Raw genomic sequence first — 23,857 nt, 5'->3', positions numbered from 1 at the left:
CCACAAACCACATCAGAGCCGCAACCGCACGCTGTCAAAGGAGAAACGGCTCAAACAAAGGTTGGCTTGAATAGGCTGGAACAAAGAGGCTGAGGGAGGCTTAAGGCCAACACAAACCATTTCAGCCCTCAGGAACCGACCCCTGGAGCTTGTAAGCAACTGGAATTGCATTCTTCCTGCAAACCTGCACATCACGAACACACACTGCCACCTCCCTCATCTTCTTCGCTGATTAACTACGCAAGTGAACAAAGTGTTTCAAAGATGCACCTATGAACCAAAAGCTTGCACAATCCACCAAGCCATAAAACCGCAATCAGGCAATCACAGGTTATAAAAAAATAACAAGGAAACTGAGGTTACCAAAGATGGGAAGGACAGTAACAAAGCAAGTCACCCAACTTCTGTTGAAAATGTTTTATTTGTTTCTAAAGAGGCTGAAAACAAAAGCAATTCCATATTTCAGAATACCAAATAACTATCCATAGCACAGAATGAAAAAAGAGTTTTCAGAGAAAACCATTGCACTAGACCCAGATCTACTGAGCTACTCAGGTTACTGCGGCAAGGCTCGTGAACAGGTCCGAGGGCAAACCACCCAGCCACTGCGGCCACCTCCACCCAGCGCTGGCTGCTGCACCTTTTGTCCCCACTCCGACTCCTTACCGACTTGTGCAATGTGCTCTTCCCCGCGCTGGCCCAGGGGCTGGTTAGCGTTGGCACAGTCACCGGCACGCTCGGGCACCAAAACCCAACCAGCGGGGAGGACCCAGCAGGTCACCCCCTGAGCTGGCTCCTCCAGGGCAGGCCCGAGGCACGCCGGCAGGCAGTTTTGCATTAACGTTGCGTTTGTTTTGGGATAAAACAGGCTGCGAGTACCAAGTACAGGCAACCTGGCGTTGCTGTAATCACTTAGCAAATATAAACAGAATAAAAAGTTGCAGAGATTCCCGACAGCCCGGGCTGCGGAACCACCACGGGTTCTACACCCGTGGTCACTGCTGCAAAGCTGGAGCGGGGCCCAGCTCTAGCCCTGGGCACAGAAGGCGCGGTGCTGCTGTACCCCGCGCGCTGCAACTGCTGACACTGAGGGGCAAGTTTGGCCACTGCGATACAGGCGACTTAGAGTCACCTTCAGGCTGTTACCAAAGAACTAATCCCTAAACTGAACACATCGATCTCCTCACAGCTCCCCAGCCCAGCTTAAGGAAGTCCTTACCAGTGACAGCAAGAGAAATTGGTTTCAAAAAGCAGATTACTGCAAGACACATTTATGATCTACAGAAAAACCCAGCCATTAAAAACAATTGTCTTTACCAGAAATTCCACAGGGGAAAAGTTGTATTTCAGTTCTCATGAAGAGAAAAACTACAGAGCTATTCACAGTAGAAAGAGTGCACCTCGGTCTACCGTAAAATCAAAATGACCTTGTAGGTGATTGTGTTGCTGGTTTTAGCCTAGAAAGGCTGCTACAAAAAGATCATCAATATTCACACTTATTTCAGCCATGCAAGTTCGGAACTTGCTACTGAAATAATTGTGTGTTTGATGAGTTATGAAAGCAGCAACGGGCTTGCTTTTGCTGAGCTCAAATAAGATTCCACAAGAATCCTGAACTTTCTAGACTTTGGGCTACCTTGTTCATTCCTTACAGTCCACCTCACTGCAAAAGGGCTTTCATCCATTGCTGCCCTCGCATTTTTCAGCCTAATTGAACTGATGGTTTTTTAACTGAGCTGACAATGGGCACTGACACCTTTGCCATCCGTCTAGTTGCCACGAAGCTGCAATCTCCAAGAACTTCCAAGGTGGGACTGGGAAAATAAGGCAAATATAGGAGAACTTGGAAGTCTCAGAAACAATATGAAATCAGAGTTCATTTGCTACAGCACAGAGCAGGAATACATTTGGTTAAGAGAAGAATTTTTTTTTCTGAGACTGCACGGGCCCAGAACAATTGGTCACCAACTAGTATGATGTTCATATTGGCTTGTACAGCAAAGTAGTCACGTATTTCTTCTTGTAACGATGCGTAGCACTCAGCACCATCACTCCATCCTACAGGAGATGGAAAACAAGTGAGAAACGTGGTTATCTGAAAGCTGCAAGTGTGAAGAACGTGCCCTGGCCTCTCACCTTGATAGAAAGTGCGTAGAGGTGGTTCAACATGACGTGGTTGGGTTCAGGGAGTAGAGCAGGATCGCACTGGAAAAAAGAGAGAGCGAGACAGTGTGAAAATAACAGAACTCACAGTTTACTCATCACGGCTGATGGGTGACAAACGCCGTCTGTAACTAGCCATACCCTCAAATACATCACACGGCTTCTTACGCTGAGTCCATCAACAAATGTAGCCAAAGCTTCAGAACAATCCAAGATTCCTCCAGGGTGAAACCCTCTGCGCCCTCACTGTGACCGTGAGACAGACCTGCTCCATTTCTTATGGGCTTCTGACATACAAATAGTGTGGCAGTAGGAAGATTAGGGTTTCTGGGAGTAAACCAGCCATCTAGTTTTCTTTTCAATTTTGAGGAAAGTCAGGTAGAAAAATAAATTTACTTCAGATGAATCCACGTGGACACACGTAATAAGGAATTTACCAACATGGCAACTATTCTAAGGTTTTTCCTAAACTGTCTCCTGTTTGTACCCAGATTTTTTCCCCATCTATTCTCACCCTCAGGGTGACTGTTCAGCAAAACGAACTAATGTACTCACAGAAATGCCTGTGTCCTTGTTCAGGATGACCTGCAGCAGGTGTGGGGGAAGAATAGGTGGTGATTTAAAGCGCTCCTCTGCCTTACAAACGTAGGGCTCCTGGTGGTATGGTCCTGGGGGCGAACTTGACAACTCTGCCAGAGAGATGTTAAATATTTATTCTTCAATAGCCTGTAGGAATATCTGCTCTTTATAGGCACATTTTTACCAGTACTCCCAAGTTGATTTTCACATCCAGGAACACGTGGCCATAAGAAATCAATGGCATGCAGGTACAAGCACTGCAGCAGCTGATGCAGCGCCCGAGGATCAGTCACTGCCCAAGAAGGGATTTCAGATGCCCAAAGTTGAGGGTAGCTGTGAGGAGGTGGGAGGCGGAGTTCAGAGGGCCCCACTGCACTCTAGAGCTTCACTGTCATCTCTGCCCAGCACTTCTCCAGCAAACACTGAATAGTAAATATTGCTCCACAATGTTACCTCCACGGGAAGCACTAAAAGCATGGAATGCACATGTGAAAGGCAGGTATTATTCCTGTGCAGGGACAGGAAAGAGTTCTCCTAAATAACATAAGGAAAGGCTGTTACAGCGTGTGGCAGGGAGGCATCTATGAGAATCTCCTCCTAGCTTCTTGCACCATCCAAGTCTCACAAATTACACTCCTTCTCCAAAAAGGCTTTCTCGAGGGGAAAGTGGCATATAGCAAATCCCAACCAAACACACCTTCAGATCCCAAAACAGACGCAAAGGACAGGTCTTCTGCAGGAGGATTTAAGGTGCTATTTCAATCATGGTCTCCATCCCTACAAAGGTCTATAAAGAGCAGGTGACAAGCCTGACCTCAGAGATGACTCAAGCTAAATCTTACCTCTTTGTTACACTAGAATATGAAACTTAAGGCAAAAATATCATTATTATATTATTCTAAGATACAGACTGTTTATACTAAACTGAGAGGATATGACGCATTCCCGAGCCTACGTCAGCACTACTAAGATGCATCTAATTTCTGCCTCTTGATGTGCAACTTCTGACCCCTCAGCCCACCTGAGCACAGGAAGATGGTATCAGGAGCTGTGTAGCCTGCCAGCATTGCTTTGATGTTGTAAGGTCTGATCCTTACACACTGATCCTCCAAGTGCCCCAAAACCAGCCACTTCACACCGCACCGGCAAACAGTCAGCTATTAGACACCCACCACTTCCTCCTAATCAGATTTGCAGTGACCCATGTTGCCCTGACAAAGGCTTCCTCCTTTGTGCATTTATGATTCCCGCACACATCCACAGGGCCTGACAAAAGTGGAGATTAATTTATACTGGAGCTTTAACTTCAAATGAAAAGGAGGATGGAATTTTTAACAGCTCTAAAAAGTGTGATATAAAATTACCAGCAAGCTCATACCAGACATGTCTGAACATTTTTGGGAGTCCACCATCAAAGCGTCGAATACTTCAAAGTCAGTTTTCTTCACCTGTATGACGTTGTTGATGGTACCTAGCTGGCTGGTTACTACTGGCTGGGAAGAAACAATATACAAAAAAATCAGACTAAAAAAGCTTGCAGGGCTATTAGATTCTCAACACAACGCAATCAGCATTAAGAAGAACGAGATATACTGCTTTTAAAATACGCTAGCACCAGATATGGAAAGAGATATTGCTCAGCTAGTGTTGGTTAGGACAAGTACAGGATTTAGAACTGGGGGGATGCATGTCAGCTGAACCCGCCAGGCCCACAGCACTTGATAAATTCTTGGGCTGCAGATAAAGCTAGGATCAGATTTGGGGTAAAGTTAACAGTGGCGACACAAAGAACTAAGCTTTACTTCTGGCTTCTACAGGGCTTTCAGAGCCAGGCTGAGACCTGCACGGCCTGATGTAGGACAGAGTACAGTTGGTATTGCTGGTTTACTACTAAAGCTAAGACTAGAATCCAGGGCAGGGGATTCAAAGAGCTAAATTTACTGTGAGGTTCTGCAAGGTTCGCCAAGAGAGCGAGAAGACTGGAACCAGCAACTGGGAATGATTAGTTCTGAAGCAGGTAGGGACTGCTGGGCAGGCTAGGGTTAAAGCTCATTTTACAGCAGAGGAGGAAGAAAAGGCCTGGTAGATTTTGGCACCATTACTGGACTACGAAAAGATCTAGAGCAGCAACAGCAACATTCTGGCACACAGAGCACAGAGAGATTTGGGCTGTCCGCAATGCTACAGTGCTTTAAAAGACACTTTGGCACTAGACAAGAAAAGCTCCCCATCTCTCATAAACCAAAACCCAAGAGACCTTGTCACCTGTTTGTTATAAAATCTCCCGTCCTTTGTCTGATGCCCACCTAGGCCAGCTGGGATGAGAAATCTCTCTCTCGCCAGCTTAAACTGTCAGTTTCTGTTGCTAACCAATAAATACCAGTTTCTCATCTTCAGATGCCTCAATGAATAAATACGGCGAATCAAAGAAAGCATTACCTCTGAAGGGTCGTGCGTCCACTGCCCATCCACAAAGAACTTGTACTGGTGCTCTCCTTCTGGCAGGTCCAGGATCGCCACAAAGTTATTGTGACTGGAATTTCAGACAATCAATCAGTTCCAAAATATTCTGAAAAGCGCATCAATCTATAAACTGTGACAAACGCCGTAACACAGAATACAAGCCTCCTTAGCATACAAAAACTTAACAAGGCAGTGCCACATTTAAGAGAATCTCTGATGCAATCTAAAAGTAAAGAATCCAACTAATGTTAACGATCATTTCTGAGTTCCAACACGCTCAAAATTGGTATCCACATTCCTGACATCAAGGAATCGGCACTCAGCTTTTGTAAAGTCATCCTCACATCTTCATGTTACTTGTTAGTATGCGAGACCTCATTTTATCTGGGAGACTCCTCTTGATGGAACAAGATCAGCTTACTCATATTTCCCTGCCTTTTAGTATATGCTGTCATAAATTGCATTTCACAAATGCCTATGAAACAAACAATGACTAGAAGATGAAAGCCGCAACTCAATACTTCTGAGTTAATTTGGGTCTAAATAGCTGCTGCTTAGTGATTTTGATACTCCTGTGCTGTGAACTTCCTGATTGTTCAGAAGTCTTTACCAGCACCTCAGAGAAGCTGAGAAACAGTTGACGCTATGTGAACAACTCAAACAATCCACATAATGCCAGGATCTCTCTTTACTTCTTCTCAGGTAAGGAGTGCTAGGATGCCATCACAGAGCTGGATTTGAAATTTCAGCTTGGAATAATGAACTCCTCTACTTGAGCACATCTCATTCAGTAACATGATTTTATCCATCCTCTAAGGCAGTCCAAATGTCTCCTTTCCCAGAATACCTTATCAGACAAGAGACAAACTTGCCTTTTTTTTTTTTTTTTTTTTTTTGGTAAAGAGACAGTTTTGTCCTTCTTCCAGATTCATTTCACCATTTCCCGTCGCCCAGGCTTTCTATTCAGAGTATGACAGTAAGGCCACTTCCACTTGCCTTTTTTCCAGCTCCTGTCTTGATAATTAATTTCACATTGTTCATGCACAGAACAATCACCCCATACCATTTCCTCAGGCCACTAGGCTCCTCCCTCAAGTTTCCTAAGAAATTAAGACACTTCTGCGACGATGACAATGCAGGTAGCCACTCACTGAGATGAGACACACCAGAAATTGGCAGGAGACCAATCATTCATGGATATGTCATCATTGACAGACAACAGAGCTCAGATGACCAGTTAAACTCAGACTCTCTGCCATCCGTTATGTTTTAAATTTTTGAGAAAACATTGGTTTAAATTAAATACTTACTTAGGTACAAAACTAAGCACAACTCCAGAACTCTCTGGCAGGAAAAAGCACTTGGTACCTTAACACAGATTTATTCTCTCGTTCACTAGTTTACCAGCAGGTAAACCAAGCAGAATTTGGACCCTTTGAGCTGGGCAAAAGCCAATGACGTGGCAAGAAAATCTGTACCATCAGAGACACCACGCTTAAAACCAACTTCACCTTGCATAGCCCAACTCTACCCCCGGCAGCAGACTCTGCAAAGGATTGTTTTGGGTCATTCATGCATGATGCCTCACGAACAAATCACTCCTTCAAAACTGACACACAGCTCAACTTTCCTCCTGTGCCACCTGAGAATCAAGAAGCCAGATTCTCAGCAAGGGCTTGAGAAGAGACGCAGGAAAAATGGTAAATCCAAGCACAATATCAATCTATCAGCTGACTACCTTTCTCGCTGCACTAAGCATTGCCAGTCCACGAGGATTATCACCGACACAGCAGCAGCAGTTTATTACCTCCTTGTCAGGGGAATTTTACTCCAGTTGTTGAAGGACCCAGATAAATAAACTTCTTTCCCTCCTCCAGTCCAGCGAAAGACTGTTGGTCGAGCTTGCGTGGGAGTTTTATCATTCACTTCCAGATCTTGTTGCCAAGCTAGGAATTCTTCTTTCTCCAATGGAGCCTACAAGCACAATGTCTTAATCAAAAGGAATTCTTCCCTGGCAGGCTTAGACAACCCATATTTTACTGAAGGCGTTTTTGCACCCAGGTACAAGTCTACAAGTAGTTTTCATCAGATAGAGATTAGAAACTGTGCATTTCTAGACACTGTTCACAAGTTCATCTGCACGAATTCTGTTAAAGCTGTCCAAATTTCCAGAAAGAGTGGAAGGCAAAATAATCCCCCTCCTCCCTCCAGCCTAAGTTAGGTTAAAAAGAAGTGACTTGAGCTCATAAAAGTTTTCAAAATACACAGGTATAAGAAGAGGGAGAAAAATAATTAAGAAATACACTTAAGAAGCATTTAGATTATACATATATTGGAGGCACAAAGTTGGCAGAAAAATTAAGACTTGTCTATAGGAAACAGCTCTGTCCAACAGTCAAAATCTAAGTATCATTTTCTGTTAGATATTCTTATGAAACATGATACACAGCAAGACGTTTCTAACAATCCATCTAATACTGAACAAAAAAAATTGGTTAACAAATCTTTCAATATGGAAAACAACAGGCAGGTAAAACGTCACCGATAACTGCAAGAGCATTAAGGATCCAATGGAAGCTGGGGCACTGTACCTAGAACTGGGGAAGAGCTTTGAGCCACTTACATTTTAGTTTTTCTACAATTAATTCTTGCTGGAAACCATGACATTACACTCATTATATCTGTTTGAACACCAACGCAATATCTCTCCTTAGCACAGGAAGCAAGGGAGATAGTCAGTTTTGCGTGTAAACTCAATGAAGGTTGCTAACAGCACCACAACCGGACAGCGTTCCCAGGCTAGCAATGTTAAGACGACTAGAAGAAACCAGCAATACCTTCATTTCCTCTGAATGGAACAAGTCTGCATCTTCAGGACTGTCCATTAAGATCTTTGGTCTATCACCCTCTTTCGTACTGATGGCTCCTCCTGAGCTGTCACCTCGGGATGCTTTATGCCCATGACGCTCCAGTCCAGCTCGCTCACTGCTTGTGTTCCCCATTTTTAAGGGCCTAAAAGAGCAGGAAAATACAGATCAGCACGTACTTTTGAAGCCAGAACACCAGCAGGCAGGAAAGCAGGCTCATCGGTAGACCTGGGCTCTGTTTCTGAGTTGAAGAGTGTAAGAAACTTTATCAACCCAAAACGCTAGCATCTTAAAATTATATCACATTCAGAACAAAGACACTAAATGACAATTTTTAGCTACTCTTGAAAACGTCCTACAGTTCAATATCCTAGCATCTTCACAAGACTCAGCCGCTCTAGGGATTGACCATACAGGTATCTGCCACTGCAGCACGCTGGTGGTCTGTCTTCCTAAGCTAAGTACTTGTTTTTCTACCTTCTAAATACCTACATATGTAACATTCTACCACATCAGCTGAAACATCAGTAGAACTTTATACCAGAATCCTTCAAAACCAGCCTACTAAAAATGTGACTTCACTAGAAAATGAAGTTATCTTAGCTGGCAACCTGCTGAGGATCCTTATGGTGGCTGGCTGCTGCTCTAAAGCACAAACAGCACAGTCCCACTGATGCTCCACTGGAGGCTGTGCAAGAAACACAACACATCTTCCCATTCCACAGCCCGTGTGGCCACATCCGCACGGAGAAGGGATGAGACTGGATGCACATGCCATGTCTTGTCTGAAAGACTACACAGAGGTGAAGAGCAGCAACTTAGAGCTGGCCAGGGGTGGTGTGAGGTGGAACCGTAGGCAGAGGGCCCTGCAGAGCGCCTAGCAGGGTACACACAAGTACCTGTTTCCCGTTATCTCAAATTACGGACGCTGCCCAACTTTTAACTGTACAGATCTCAGCTCAGTCACAACCTGCAACCAGTCCCGGCTTAATAAAAGACTAAACAAATAACTAATTTAACTGGCACCATAATAAGCGTACATGCAAATGTTAATCGGCTATATGAAATTCCAACAGCTCTGAGCGTTCCGTATCTTCTCTCAACAACTGACTCTGCGAGGCGGGCTTTCGAGAAGGCCCGTACGGAGTCGAACGGCCACTGAAGTGCCCATCGCAAACACACCCGTGTGTTTTACCCGCCCCGACGTGGGCAGCCGCTGCCCCCGGCCCTTCCCCGGCTCCCCAGCCGGCGCCCGGGAGGGGCCGCCCCCGGCACCCCCCGCCGGCCACCCCGGCGCCCCCCGAGCGCACCCACCTCCGCGCCCGCCGCCGCCGCCGCTTCCGCTTCCGCCCGGCCGCCGCCCGGGGAGAACCCGAGCCCGGCGCGCAGGTTCCGGGGGAGTCCCAGGGCCGTCCCACCCCGCTTAACGCGGCTGCCGGGCCCCTGCCCTTTACCGGGCTGTGGGAGCGGGTCCCGCCACATCACCACCGCGGGGAGGTTTTGGATAAGCTCAGGACTGCAGCTGAGCGAGCACCGGGACGCCGGAACTGAGCCGTAAATGTCCCCTCTTCGTGAAACGGGAGCAAGAGCCAGCAGGATGGACACTGACCGCTGGGTGGTCAATGCTGCCCGTGAAACCACCAGGCCACGGCTCGCTCTCCCCTGAGGAAGCCCAAATGGAAATTTAAGTCACTAACTGAGAAATGTTTCCCAAATTAAATTACACTCGTGTATTTCTCTAACATATTTCTCTAAGCATTTCCAATTACACGATCTCACTTTACCCTCTGCTCTTCATCAGCTGTCGCTGTCTGTCTTCTACTTTTCCAACAGGCAGAAAGTTGTGAGGTCTGCAGGTTCCTGGGGCAGCAGTTCTTTTTACAAGGATAATTGGTGGTTTTTTCTTAACCAATGGAAGCAACCTGCAATCAGACAGAAGGGCTCCTACCAAATTGAAGTGTATCTGTGTGTGTTGTGGGAAGAATTCTGCCGGGATAGCGGGATTCACCGTGCCTAATGGGGAGTGCAGGGCTGGCTCCCACAGTACGTTTTGAGGAACAGCTGCTCCCAGTTTGTCTCCCATGGTGGAATACCTGGCACGGGACAGCCTGCCTGAGGGATGTGAGGGGAACGCGTGTGGGCAGCTTTTCCCCAACCCCTGCCGAACAGTTAACCCTGCTATAAAACGCAGCTGTTGTTATTTTGGTATTTTGCACGGCTTAGCACTCCTAAATTCTTTGTCTCCAAACCCGATTGTTTTGTTCTGCGCGGTTCTTTTTTGGCCAGCACCACCTCATGGGCATGTCCATATGCAAGGTCCTCACACACGCTGGAGTATTGTTTTCTCCTATCAGGTTGAGTGGGAGCCCAATTCCCTCCCAGCTGTTAACGCAGGAGATGTGGGAAGCGAGTGATTAGCTGAAGACATGTCACAAGGGCCTGGCAGAACTCATCCACCCATTGATTTTCTGGAACCCCGGAGTTTTGCTCCCCCCTTTAAAAGCATCTGTGACTTTTTGCCTCCTTCCGTGCCCTGCAACCTGAAGGGCATAAAAACTCCCCCTCCTCCACTCCACCGGGGACCAGCTTCCATATTCCACAGGAAGACTACAAAATACCTTTTCTACTCCTGCCCCTTTACATACCTGTCTTAACCTTTTCTCCTTACTGCCAGATGAGGATGTAACAGATGGGGAGCTGGTTCACATTCTTCCATCAAGAATTCCATACTCTTCACAAATGAGGCTCCTGGTTAACTCCCCTAGTGAGAATGTCAAAGGTGTCACTTGCCATTGAAATAATTTATCACAACTCTCTCTAGATTCCTAAAGTGCCATATCTCTAAGACGGACACAGCAAGAGGCCACTTAGGCTCAGCCCTCACTAAGCGCTCCTGACATTGGGACCAGAATGATTTGTTCCATAGGTGTTTAGCTGTGGACATTGCCCCACGATTTTGGGGGATGCCCATGAATAGTGGCTGTAAGCATCTGCACTGGGAAGGAGAGGAGGAATTAGATAAAAATCTCCTTCTTGCCTATGACAGTAAGTGCCAGCATGACCTTCAAGAGGACTTTTGCCTTTAGCTATTAGCTCTCCATCAGCCAAAGGAATATATGCTAGGCTGAGTGAATATTGCAAAATTTTTTTGTTAAATACAGATTCAGAACTGCGAATTATTTTATTCTGGTGTATTCAGGCCCCTGCTTGTGTTCACTACCCACAGTTCCATGGGACAAATACTCACCTTAAGTAAACATTAAATTTAGGCATTGCAAATACAAAATTTTGGTATTAGCAATCACACCAACGATGTGAATGCCCTAGGATTTATGGTCGTCTGCTCAGGAAAAAAAAATGGAAATTGTATGGTGAACCACAACAACAGTTTGAATTGCAAGTGGCAGGCTGGAGGGTAAAGGGATCAGGGGGAAATGTAACTGAATAATTTTGAATAAGAAATTCCCTTGAAAAAAGCCCACAATCCACTTTCAGATTGTCCACAACCCATAAACCAAGATAAAAGTAATTGATTAAATGCCTTATCAGGTGTGAGGACCGTGCTACACCACCTCATAGGGCAATGTGAGGTTCTAAAAGGAGATGCTTGTAAAACACCTGCAGGATACAAAAAGCTACATGGTTTCTGTGTTATTTACCGTGTCACTAGCCACGAGCAAAGGTCAGCTCCTTTTTTCCTTACTCGCACCTACCTTCTTTAATAAACATGAACTAGACCTGGCCTGACTATTGAAACTCACACAGAGGATCTTATTCAGAAATAAATTTTAAGGCATTTTGGTTCTCGGCTCATAAGATGATGAGACTCAGCAGACTTTGTCAAAGTTCTGACAATGATGACAGAGCACTTTCGGTGCTGTGCAGGCTGAGGGGTCAAGTGAAGTGACATCTTCATTACTGAGTCATTCTACCCCCTTGGAGCTATCACTTACCGTCTTTCTTCATCAGCTGACTCATTTTTAAAGAAAGTAAGGCCCAAACGGGATAGATCTGAGGTCAGGAGAGAGCTGTGTTAGGGGAATGTATGTTTTTGATTAAATGGGGTGAAGAATGGCCTTACAAACCTTTTGGGCACAAAAAGTGAACTCTTGTGCTGAACTCTTGTGCTTAGCCCCAAGGAAGGCATGGCACTCACCAACCACTTGTGCTCTAGGCCGTTTTCACTGTTTGGATTATCTCCTGGAGTTGGTTAAAATCAAAAGGCAATTACGCCCCCATTGAACACTGGTTGAGATATGTGTACGCAAGGCTGCCATGGCACACAACCTGCTCTAGTGGGCATTCCTTAAGTTTAGTGGAGTTTCCCCTTCTCTTACCCCAGAGTATGTGTGGGGTATGAGTTTCCCCTTCTCTCACCCCAGAGTAAGTGTTGAAAAAGAAATGCAGTGGCCTAAAGGCTCCGACTGTTCAGTTTAAAGTCGTGATGAATCCGTTGATATCTGGCAAAGCTCTTTTTCCTTGATGTGATGCAAGCTTATTCAGCCAAAGAGAAGTCATTGCAAGCGAAGTGGAAGCTGACTCAGCCTACAGCTAGATATGACAAAAACTGAAGCGCCATCCTCAGTTGTGAGCTGGTAGATCAAATTCAGACATGCCACAAATCACATTATAAATGACACACGAGCAAGTGCTTCTTGTAGCTTCTGTGCCGTGGAGAGTGAGTTAGGTGGTAACCGCAGCAGAACTTACCCTAGAGTTCAAGACAGGATAACCTTAACTGCAGAAACCTTCTGGTTAAATTCCTTACTATAACCTTCCTTTCTACCTTGGGCTCCCAAGTTTGTTCCTCCATCTTTACATTGTCCGAGTAATCTGTTTCCAAACCCCCCTCCTCCTTTTAGGTCACTTCTGAATTTAGCCCATTTTGCTAGGCTGCCAGGGAGTGATGCAGAGGAAGTCAGGCAGCCTCCTTAAAGGCTCACTCACATTTCAGGGACACATGCCGTTGCTGTGCATGCAGAACATGCCGTTGTGCTTGGGAAACGGAAAACTGTGAGTGCGCATAAAAATCACTCATAGACCATTGCATCCCTTCTCAGCTCCTCTACTCCAACATAACACTGCACACCTTCAGAGAACTACAAATCAAAAATGGGATTGGAGATGGATGGATAGTAAGAGCAAGCCAACATTCAAGTAGTGTTTCAGCCTGAAGATACTGCCTGTGAAAGACTGAGGGCTCAGTCTCAGAAGAGCTGTGGGTCAGGCAGCAGCCATGCAGACTACCCTGCACAGGCCTTCTGATGTCTCTGACTCTGCCCAGAGGCATCTCCTCCAAAGTCAGCGTAGGTTCCACGTCTATTCAACTTCCTCTTACTTTACCCCAGGAGTGAAGGTTTGGTGATATGGACTCTTCCCACCACAAAACGACACGTTCTATAAAGGCTCCTGTCCTTCAAGTGCATCCTCTTGTACATGTGCACACACAATGCACACAAAATAAAAACTAACTGGGAAGATGATCCAGTCTCTCCCCAACTGATGCAAATCAGTTAAAAAATCCATTTTAGATAACCGGTTGACAGAGTTAGGGCCCAGGTAAGGAAATGAGCCTAGAGAGAGATGCTTGCACACTGTTCCAGCTGATGCATCTGGATTGATTCTAAGACTGATGGACACTGTAGTAGCAATCAAATACAACCTATCCCTAGGCTGAGAGGCATAACACTGCGAGCACATATCCAAAGATATAGGTACAAAAGCAACAGCTTCTGAAGCCTCAAGCCACACTGTTCAGACTGTGGTTGCAGCCACATAAATTGAAGAGCCAGTGCTGATTTTCAAGTCATAAGCTGTAAACTCCTGGGTATGCCTGCAGGGAACCACCCAAAGAATTTAATTTCATATTGTCCCCTTGATTATTTTTTTTTGCTGTGCAATCTGATGAAACATACACCATACGTCTGGTCTGGCTGACCCCCTTCATACGGCAGCAAAGAAACTCCTCTTATATTTAGAAGCCCTCTTCTAGGGTTACATATCAAGATACATGCACACTGCTGTTTTGCAGAATGCAGCTGCCCTGTAAGAAGCGAAAGACGCTAACATGATCCAGGAGCTGAGGCCAGCAATTTCAAATTTCCATCTGTCTCTGCCTGTAACACATGCAGGAAGGAAAAGAGAGCTGGACTTCAGGCATTAGTTGGTGCCTTCAGCATGCAGAAAGAGTGCATCAAAAACTGGAAGCCTGGAGCAGCTTTGTGAAAGGAAGACTCTGTTCGCCTGCCCAGGACACAGATGTTCAGTTGAAAAGACACTGTCCCGCACGACATCCTGGTCCCCAAGCTGATAAAATATGGGTTTGATGGATGGACAATTCAGTGGATAAAGAACTGGCTCGATGGCTGCACCCACAGAGTGGCTGTCAATGGGTCCATGTCCAAGTGGAGGCCAGTGACGAGTGGAAACCCTCAAGGATCAGTACTGGGACCGGTCTTGTTTAACATCTTCATCAGCGACATGGACAGTGGCATTGAGTGCACCCTCAGCAAGTTTGCTGATGACACCAAGCTGTGTGGGGAGGCTGACACGCTGGAGGGAAGGGATGCCATCCAGAGGGACCTGGACAGGCTGGAGAGGTGGGCGCATGCCGACCTCATGAAGTTCAACAAGACCAAGTGCAAGGTCCTCCATCTGCGTCGGTGCAATCCCAAGCACTGATATAGGCTGGGCAGTGACTGGCTTGAGAGCAGCCCTGAAGAAAAGGACTTGGGGGTGCTAGTGGACAAGGGGCTCAACGTGAGCCATCAGTGTGCACTTGCATCCCAGAAAGCCAATCGTAGCCTGGGCTGCGTCAAGAGAAGCGTGGCCAGCAGGTCGAGGGAGGTGATTCTCCCCGCCTACTCCACTCTCCTGAGACCCCACCTGGAGTACTGCATCCAGTTCTGGAGCCCCTACTACAAGAAAGATATAGATGTGCTGAAACGTGTCCAGAGAAGGGCCACGAGGATGATCAGAGGGCTGGAGAACCTCTCCTATGAGGACACACAGAGAGCTGGGGTAGTTCAGTCTGGAGAAAAGAAGGCTCCGAGGAGACCTTATAGTGGCCTACCAGTACCTTAAGGGGGCCTACAAGAAAGCTGGGGAGGGACTTTTTAGGATGTCGGGTAATGGTAGGACTAGAGGGAATGGATTAAAACTAAAGATGGGTCGATTCAGACTGGACGTTAGGAAGAAGTTCTTCACCATGAGGGTGGTGAGACACTGGCCCAGGTTGCCCAGAGAGGTGGTGGAAGCCCCATCCCTGGAAGTTTTTAAGGCCAGGCTGGATGGGGCTCTGAGCAACCTGAGGTGTCCCTACCCATGGCAGGGGGGTTGGAACTAGATGATCTTTAAGGTCCCTTCCAACCCTAACAATTCTATGATTCTATGAAATAGGTTTTACCACTTCTTCCCCACCTATTTCATGAAATAACATAATTTGCTGTAGGTACAACACAGAATAATAATAGGCCAAATCCAAATCTAGATGCATGACAATGAAGAACAAGTAAGTTCAAGAGCTTGTCATAGATAATGAAATTTGTTTATATGCCCCTCAAAATACAAAGCAGGCAATAATTCCTCAGTCAGACAACTGCCTTCTGCCTTCCAAACCTACTGCTGTCACCAGGAGTCTTGCTGATTTGGGCAGTAAAATGTCATTTAGTTTCCCTGTGTTTGTATGTGTTACCCTTTTGTATGGGTCTGTCACATCTACAACAGAATGATTTGGTTGCACAAGGACCGTATTCATTTCCAGCACAAGCTGCATTTCTCAAACGTGGTTGAAAATTTATGTAAACATAAATAAATGAAGAGAACTCATACCAGTACATTAGTAAAGCAAAAATAAGATTACCTATGACACAGAAGCACTAAAGGACATTAGAGGAATTGCTGCATTTTCCCCTCTCTGTCACATTAAGTGGTTTAATATAAAGCCTTTATTTTTATACCAATCAATAGCACTGTAAGGTAGCACCATTTATCTTCAGAAGTACTGAAGATACAATGGCTCAATTCTCAATTATGTTAAGAGCGAGACTTCAAAGATATTTATGAGCATCAAGATGCAAGTTAGATTTCCAGTATGGTTTTCAAAAGCATCTGAACAAGTCCAGTGTCTATCTCCTATTGATCTAAATCCTTGTTAGGCACTTTCAAAAAATACTTCAAGTTGCCTCTCTATCCTCTAGTGCCCAAATACCTTTAGAAATCTTTCTCCCCTCTGACACCACTAGCTGTGGTTTAGTTTACAATCTAGTGTTTAATATTTTGCAGAAGGATGAAAATTTTTGTACACGCTTTGATTTTTAGTACACTGATGTAGGGAACCTATTACTACCGCAATGCAATGGTGTTTACTTTGATGCCAGCAATTCAAGGTGGTAGAAATCTGAGCCCTGTTGCCGGCTGAGAGACCTCCTTTGGTGACCTCATTTTGACCACTTTGTCACCCTGGCAGGAAAGCCCCGAAGAGATGAGACCATTGAGGGACCATTTTGAAAAGGCCTCAACACTCTTTCTGGATGTTATTTTGAAAATGAAGCAAAGCGCTTACCTTGCTGATATTTTGAGCATTAATTGATCTCTAGCAACTTCTGAATGTACTAGCTACAGTACAGAGTGGTTGTATAGTATCACGTAGGCCAGAAATCCTGCTTTTGCTTTGATTCAATTCATTCTGAAACTGTCCAAGGGGTTAGAAAAAGCATTATTACTCTTTAAAATAGAAGAGGCAACAAAACTTAGGAAAGACACTTCCCACATACCAGAATGGACATGAATTAAAAGTAATTTTATTCCACTTCTCAATAACAGTTCTATCATATCTGATAATAAGGCAAGCTACTAAAAGTCCCACAAGACATATCAGACCATTGAAATAGTATTCAAAAAGCAAAGAGGAGTTCACAGAACAGCCAATTCTTGGGATCATCAAAATCAGTGGCAAGACTCCCACGTGGACAAATTCGATCAGTGTAAATGCTGAAGAAATCAACTGATTTCACCAGTGTTTGTGAAGTTTTATACTAGAGTAATTAAGGATAGGTGATGCATCACTGACTTCAATGAAAAACAGAATTTGGCAGAAAGAAAAGCGAAAAAGCACATTAAAAGTATAATATCAAGGCACAGAAAATGCATGCTACTTCCAGGCATATGCTTTAACAGGTAAAGGTATCTGGGAGATTATTTCTTTTTCAACAGGTAGTTGTACTCCTGCCAGGCACGATTCTTTTCCCACTTGCACCTGCAAAACTCCCACGCACTTCTGGGTAGTAGATCCAGATTTATGTTAGTGCAAGGAGAGTAAGTGTAAGTTGGCATAGCTTGCTTGAAGATGTAGTAACAATTAAAGCAAATGGAGCAACAACCGCTGAAGATGTAGCCATCTGTCTTAACGCTCACCAGAGCTTAGTCCTTTTAACATGGTATATTGGTGTGACAAAACAAATATATTCTTTCAAACAGTTTTCAGCTAATTAAAAACAGCTGTTCCATGCTAAATTTTCATAAGGTATCAAGAAACTGCAGTAATTGAGAGGCCATCAATTCTGTAACCTAAAGCTGTTCACTCAGTAATATCTTAGGATCAGCAAGAGTGTAGGTAACTGTGTAAGGGTACAAAAGTCTGTCCATCTCTAACCGCATTGATATATAGACTATTCATAGCAAGATGAGAGGATGAACTAAACAAAAAGAAACATGAACAAAGCAGAACACAATGAAAATATGTGACTTTCTAGCGGAACAATAACAAAGGGATGAAGAACATCTATTTAAAAAGATCTTTTGTCAGATAAAAAAATATGAGCTTTTTACATACGTGAAGTTTAAAGAGGAAAATATGATCAGTGCAACTTTAATGCAGGACTGGAGTCAAGGGAGTTCAACAATGAAAGACAACAAAACAAACCAAAAATCATTAAGAAAAATAAGGATGCTACAGAAGAAGAGTGTCTCTTAATAAGCAAGTGATTGAAATCGGTCCCAGGTGGTTAAAAATCCAAGATAAAGACCTAAAAGCTGAGGATGACAGAGGAAAGCAGCCGCTTTGCAGCCGCAGAGTACGCCCACAGCATTATAAAATCACACAGCAGGATAAAAATCACAAACCCATGGTTACGACTGTGATATGTTGAGACTATTTTAAAGTAATAAAAAAATCCTTAATGGCCTGATCCAAAACCCACTGGAGGCAACTGGAGTTCTTCTACTAGCTTCAGCGGGGTGTGCATCAGATCTTACATCGTGCACTATAAACAGTCTAGATATGTTGTCTTTGTCTGGCTAGGATGAGCCAGGAAATATCACGGATCCAGCATACATTCCATGTAAATGAGAAAGAAAAGGGAGTTGTTAGGGCAAGATCTCATTATACATCAGGCTAAAAGAGAAAAATGCTGCTTTATACTGAGATTCCTTATAAATAAATAATTTTGAAAACCTGGTCACGCCATGCTGATTAACTAACTGGACTATCAGTTCATCCACCAGCAACATGCCTCTGCAGACTTGTAGTGTCAAATCTAACAGTCTGGAATGAAGGGATTCCTTCTCGTCTTCTTTTTGTGCTCGCAACATTTACATGATGATATCTTCCAAGTGCAGCCCTGGTCTTCAGATAGCATGCTGCAAGGACACAGAAATATGTATTTTTAAAGGAGGAAAAGACAGAAAGTTTGCCTTCTGAGTTTAAATTATTAATTCTACGGATCTAATGGATACATTACGCCACATTAGTGGCACTTGTTCTCTTAACAAACATCCCGCTAGATTAGTGGTTCAATACAGTTTTGAATCAAAGAGCTAAATTTCTAATGGCACTGGTCATCTGTCAATCTGAACTGAATTTTTAAACTGGGTTACCTGAATCAATGCAAGTTAGGATCTTTCATTGCCAGGAAATGGGCTCTTATTTGACAAAGTTTCATGAGGTCAACAGCATCTCTGTTTCCTTGAAGTGGTACGTAAAACAGTCAGGCAAGAACAGTACTTTCAGCAGTAGATAACTTGGTAAATACAACAGCAATACACGACAAACGTTTTAGAAGGGCTGTGTAATCTCTCTTGTGCATCTGCCTTAGGAGAGGAAAGATCTGAGAAGTTCCCTCAAATTCTTGTGTTGGGGGTAGGTCTCAGACATTACCCATGGACATGCTGATCTCACTGGCTTGTCCCTGGATGCTGGGCTCTCTGCTGGAGTCCAAGATACCTTCTCCATCAAGCAGCTACCTTTTAGCACCTCCTTAAAGAGAGATCTAGGACATGAGGCACTAAACAGTAAATAGATCCTGCAGACAGCATTAACTCCTTTGCTGACTGTCTCTTGGACCGTACTCAGGACTCCAATGGGCAGAATCTATTGTAGGATTTACTTCCCACAATTGATTCCGTGAATCTATCTATTTCCTCCATGCACAGATGAAACAACTGGACCAGAATTTTTAATGTGGTTTGCTAAGGAAATGAGGCTGATGTGATTACAATCCTCTGTGCATCTACATGTGTCTGCCTGCTACACAGCCTCTGAGCGGACTGAACCCATTTGACAGACAGGTAGGGGACTTTAAGCTCGTGTGTTTTTACAAACCCAGTAAAAAGAGGTAGGGTATCAATGAGATAAGCACCCATTAGCACCCTTACTGATAGAAAAGCAGCAGTACGAGCTCACCGGCTAGGTGTGCACCAGGAATTAACGTGGGTAAAAGACAATAGGAATGCCTTGACTTCAGACTTTGTGCTCTATCAGTTACTGGCAGGTCAATCCCTGCACTGAAAGGCAGGTAGTCTTCCTCGATTCTTTTTTTTTTTTTCTGTGGTGAGGTACAGAGAACAGGATTGCAATGTAAAGATCTGGAGGCTGGCTGTGTAACTCCTGCCATCTTACTGGCCTCCAGTTTATTCTGTCTCGGAAAGAGAGACAGTCACTCAATGAAAGGGCTGCAAAGGCTTTTGAGAGCCTCAGGAAGGGGACAGCAGAGATTGAAAGTAATCTTGCATTCCTTTTCCCCCTAAACAGTTATTTCTAAGTTAGTAAGAAAAATGCATGTATACATCTGTCCCTCGTGCACAGTCTAAATGCTTACTCCTTTTCCTTCTACCAGTAATTACCAATGTTGCATTACTGCACATATGCTTGATTTAAGAACCTACTGATTATGAACCGGTATAATAAGCTAGTACTTTCCGCCCAGCCTGGCTGTCTCTCTGTCTTCCTTCAAAGCCATGCTGACAGGTGGTATTTCTGTGACTTCTTTGGGGTGAAGTTCTAGATCAAGTGAGATTAAAGAAGGGGTCAGAATTTCACACTCCTCTACGAAAGCATTAAATGTCATAAAGGTTTGCATGATATTCTAAAGTCATCGCGCACAACTACCCTTCTCACAGAAGTTATTACCAGAAGATAATTCTGTCCTGCCTGTGGCCCTGGGATTGAAGATAAACAAAGACAATGAACTTCTGATGTGACTTAAAAAAGTCTTGGACACTGGTCCATTGGCAGGAGTTTCTTGCATTCCTTTTCTTCAGTACTTTGGCTACCCTTCCTCATACCAAAACAGGAGCTGTCACAAATGCCTAAAGGGACTGTATAAGAAAAGGCTACACCCAGGGTGATATTTCTGCCTTTACTGCCTTCCAGCTCTGGCAATCTGCAGCTTAGAAACCTTCTGAGCTCAAGATTATATCTGCATCTTTGCATTTAAGTGGGTTTTTGTTTTGTTTTGGTTTTTTGTAACTTCACTCATTGCTGTTTCAAATAATTTGTATTTTTTGTATCCACAGCGACCAGAAGGAATAAGTCCTACAGCTGCATTGTATGTCACATAGAAAAGTACCTCCTTCTTGTTTAAAGCTGCTTTCCTCTGATGGCCCTTCACATCTCATTCAGAAGAGACAACAAATAATCACTCTTTATTTCACTGCCTTTAACTACAGATTCCTAATTCTTTCTTTCCCAAGCCAAAAAGATTGCATCTATTTTGTCTTTCCACGTATAAAAGTGTTTTCATACCTTGCAGCCCTTCTCTTTGCGAGGTGTGGGTACACCACATCTTTCTTAAGAGAAGGACATCAGAACTAGAGGCAGGATTCAGGACGTGGTTCACAGCTGAGCGTCATCTGTCTTTAGGTATCTTGCCATTTACTCTCTAACCAGGCATGTTAAAGCAAATTAAGGCCACACAGAGGCTATGGCTCACAGCTCTGCACTGTTCCAGTTCTTAGTGATGTCTCCTTATGGCAGACAAATGCGTCCCTTTTCTTACTGCAGTTCTTGATGGACAACACGCCTATGGGCACATATGCAGGGCTAGACTCAGTGGTGACACAAATACTGGTTTAAGTTACATTTGAGCAAGCACTGGAAGTGTAATTCAGCATTCAGGACCGGCAAGGTGGGAGTGCAGGAGAAGCTGACAGGAGAGGGTAAAAGTTACAGAATGGAGTAAGAATAAATTTGGCCTAGTGTGGAATGGGGGAGAGCCCTGATTCAGCACACACCGCAGCCTAACACTTGGTGATTCCTCAGCATAATGAGGAACACATTAGTTTACATTGATCAAGACAGACGAGTTTTATTGCTGGGCTGTTAACTGCAGCGATGCAAGTGACAGCTTCCCCTTGTCTACATTCAGGGTCGTGACTGCAGAAGTAGATGGCTCCCAAGTGCTGGGTGGGCCCTGTTCCAGGATATATATATGTCTGTGTGTATATATATGTATCACTGTATATCTTAATGTATGTTTGCTAAAGATAACATGCCAGTGTTAAAGACGAATGAGGCTCTCTCCAAGGCAGCAGTAGAAGCCCTGAGTTGGCTTAGCACTGAGTAAACCTTCAAAATCTTCAAAGTCAAGGCTGTTTCTTCCATGCAGACGTAGGTGTCGCCTGCTGTTATTCTGTACTACTGTTGCTCTGCAACTGAATAAACCACAGAAGGCACACAAGGAAGCTCAGAGCTCAGAGCCCCCTTTTTCTGAAAAGTGAAAGGGTCATATTCTTCCCGAGTCTACCAGTATTATTGGGAGTATAATGTCACTGTTAGTTCAAAGCAGGACTTTCTTGCACTTCTCTACCATTCCTACCTTCACAGTGGTTTCAATGAGAGATGCTCAAGAATGGCAAAGAAGGTTTTTACTGATTAATTTGTATGTTTGCACAGAAGGAGACCCAGAAACTCTGTTGAAGACAGCAAGGGACCGCTTGGGACTGTGCAACAGTGGTGGTGATAAGCCACAGGGCACCATCCCCGAAACTGCTGGAGCAACTGCCTGGCATATTGGATGCCTTGACCAAAATGGAGCTTCAGAAGGAGGATGTGTCAGTCCAGGTTGCAGGGAATGCCTGCTGCCTGTCTTTGGGGCCGGAATGTCGGTAGTCCCTCTGATGGGAGCTGTATTCTGACTGAAGCACTAAACCTCCAGGGAAAAGGACTTCAGGAGGAGGTGAGCAGACTGCAGACCATCAGGGTGTACAAACAGGAGACCAACAGGGTCTTCACAGACACTTTGGAGAGGGGAGTGCTTGAGCTCCACAAAACAAAGGATGAAAAACTAAAGACTACACTTGAACAAGAACTGAATGGAGACTTCCATGACAGGGAAGGCCTGAAGTTTGTGACTTCTGGCAGGAGAAGGAAGGTTTCCTTCCTGGCCTGCAGATCTGCAATTCCAGGACACGTGTAGCCAGCCTCCTGGGAGAAGGTGAGGAGTTGTTTTGAAGGAGACTACAAAGCCAGCTGAGCCGGAAGCAAGTTTCTGTGACAAGAAGAAAAGTTGTGTAACATCAAGCCTGACTTGGATGTCCCAGGTTTGTGGCTTTCCAGAAGCGCAGACCTGGGACATTGTGGAAGAACTCCCAAGGCTCATCCAGCCCTCAAACTCATTACACCTTGCATCTTTGATACTGTCAGCAGAACCATAGATAAATCAGAATGAGCTAGTGAAATTTATCAAAGGGTTTATGAACACTCAAGTAACATCCTCTGTGAGAGGCTCTAGCAGTCATGGGAGAACAGATAAAGTAGTAACACAGATTAGAAATGGGATGTTAGGATGGTAAACAACAAGGTCTAGGGAAAGACACATAAGAATACGGAAGGAGAATACAAGGGGATATTCCCAATGAGGCTTGTTATCCTTTGAAGACCAAACAAAGTCACAAGGAATGTCAGCAGGAGCAACTGGGTAATATGGTAGCTGATGAATTCCATGTGGATAAAACACACAGTAACATATCCTGGAAGGGTCATGCTTTTCATACAGATTGCTGAAGTCTAAATTACCTTTCAGGAAAAATGCATGTGCACATCATGGAAATATAAAATCTGTGCCTAATAGTAATCAAATAAATCAGTTACAGGGCCGACTGTCATATTATTCTATTTTGTACTATCTTACTAATATTGAAGCATATATATTAAAGCTAGCATACAAGTAATTTACACTCAGTTCACATTAGCAGAGTGCAAAGTGGCTGTTTGTAAATAATCACGACCAAGGTACAAATGGATGTGAGATAACTACATGGAGCATGCAATGCCATCCACACCAGTGGCACGTCAAACTTGAAGACAACTTGGTATAAAATATAAATGTCCAAGAGCAAGGCAACAAAGGAGACTCAGGCAAGCATGGAGGGTGGGGAAAGGCCAATTGGGTGCTCCTGTTTACTCATTTTCAGATCAGAAGAATAAAGAAGATTGCTGCTCCCATCAAACACTTTCTTAGAAGCAAGGGCTCTTTGAAGGGTGACAGGTGAGAGTGGCGGGGCAGGGA

General features: G+C 44.5%; 2 protein-coding genes across 5 annotated transcripts in view; both read right to left on the bottom strand.

Annotated features, from left to right (window-relative positions):
• Positions 1–402: 402 nt before the first annotated feature.
• Positions 403–9,425, bottom strand: PRKAB1 (protein kinase AMP-activated non-catalytic subunit beta 1). Of its 2 annotated transcripts, none has more exons than XM_074606172.1 (8): positions 9,387–9,425; positions 8,043–8,217; positions 7,013–7,179; positions 5,182–5,275; positions 4,121–4,235; positions 2,719–2,852; positions 2,137–2,205; positions 403–2,058 (listed from the first exon to the last, which is right to left on the bottom strand). In XM_074606172.1, the coding sequence occupies exons 2-8, from the start codon at positions 8,205–8,207 to the stop codon at positions 1,981–1,983; spliced, it is 822 nt and encodes a 273-aa protein (XP_074462273.1). In that variant the 5' UTR covers positions 8,208–8,217; positions 9,387–9,425; the 3' UTR covers positions 403–1,980. The 2 variants fall into 2 exon arrangements, with proteins under 2 accessions (XP_074462273.1, XP_074462275.1); XM_074606174.1 differs by lacking the exon at positions 9,387–9,425 and adding an exon at positions 9,113–9,378.
• A 7,427-nt stretch (positions 9,426–16,852) lies between these two features.
• The window catches only part of TMEM233 (transmembrane protein 233), a 31,208-nt gene continuing 24,203 nt past the window's right edge, over positions 16,853–23,857 (bottom strand). For 2 of the 3 annotated variants that reach the window (XM_074606170.1, XM_074606171.1), the window contains one exon: positions 16,853–18,710. In XM_074606170.1, the coding sequence (XP_074462271.1) occupies positions 18,699–18,710 (12 nt within the window). In that variant the 3' untranslated portion in view covers positions 16,853–18,698. The remainder of the gene's footprint in view (positions 18,711–23,857) is intronic. The other variant, XR_012589748.1, reaches the window with a different exon arrangement.

This window comes from Larus michahellis, chromosome 13, assembly GCF_964199755.1.
Source record: "Larus michahellis chromosome 13, bLarMic1.1, whole genome shotgun sequence".
Classification (NCBI taxonomy): domain Eukaryota; kingdom Metazoa; phylum Chordata; class Aves; order Charadriiformes; family Laridae; genus Larus; species Larus michahellis.
Note: the sequence above shows the minus strand (reverse complement) of the source record. Positions and strands in the feature narration are given on the sequence as shown.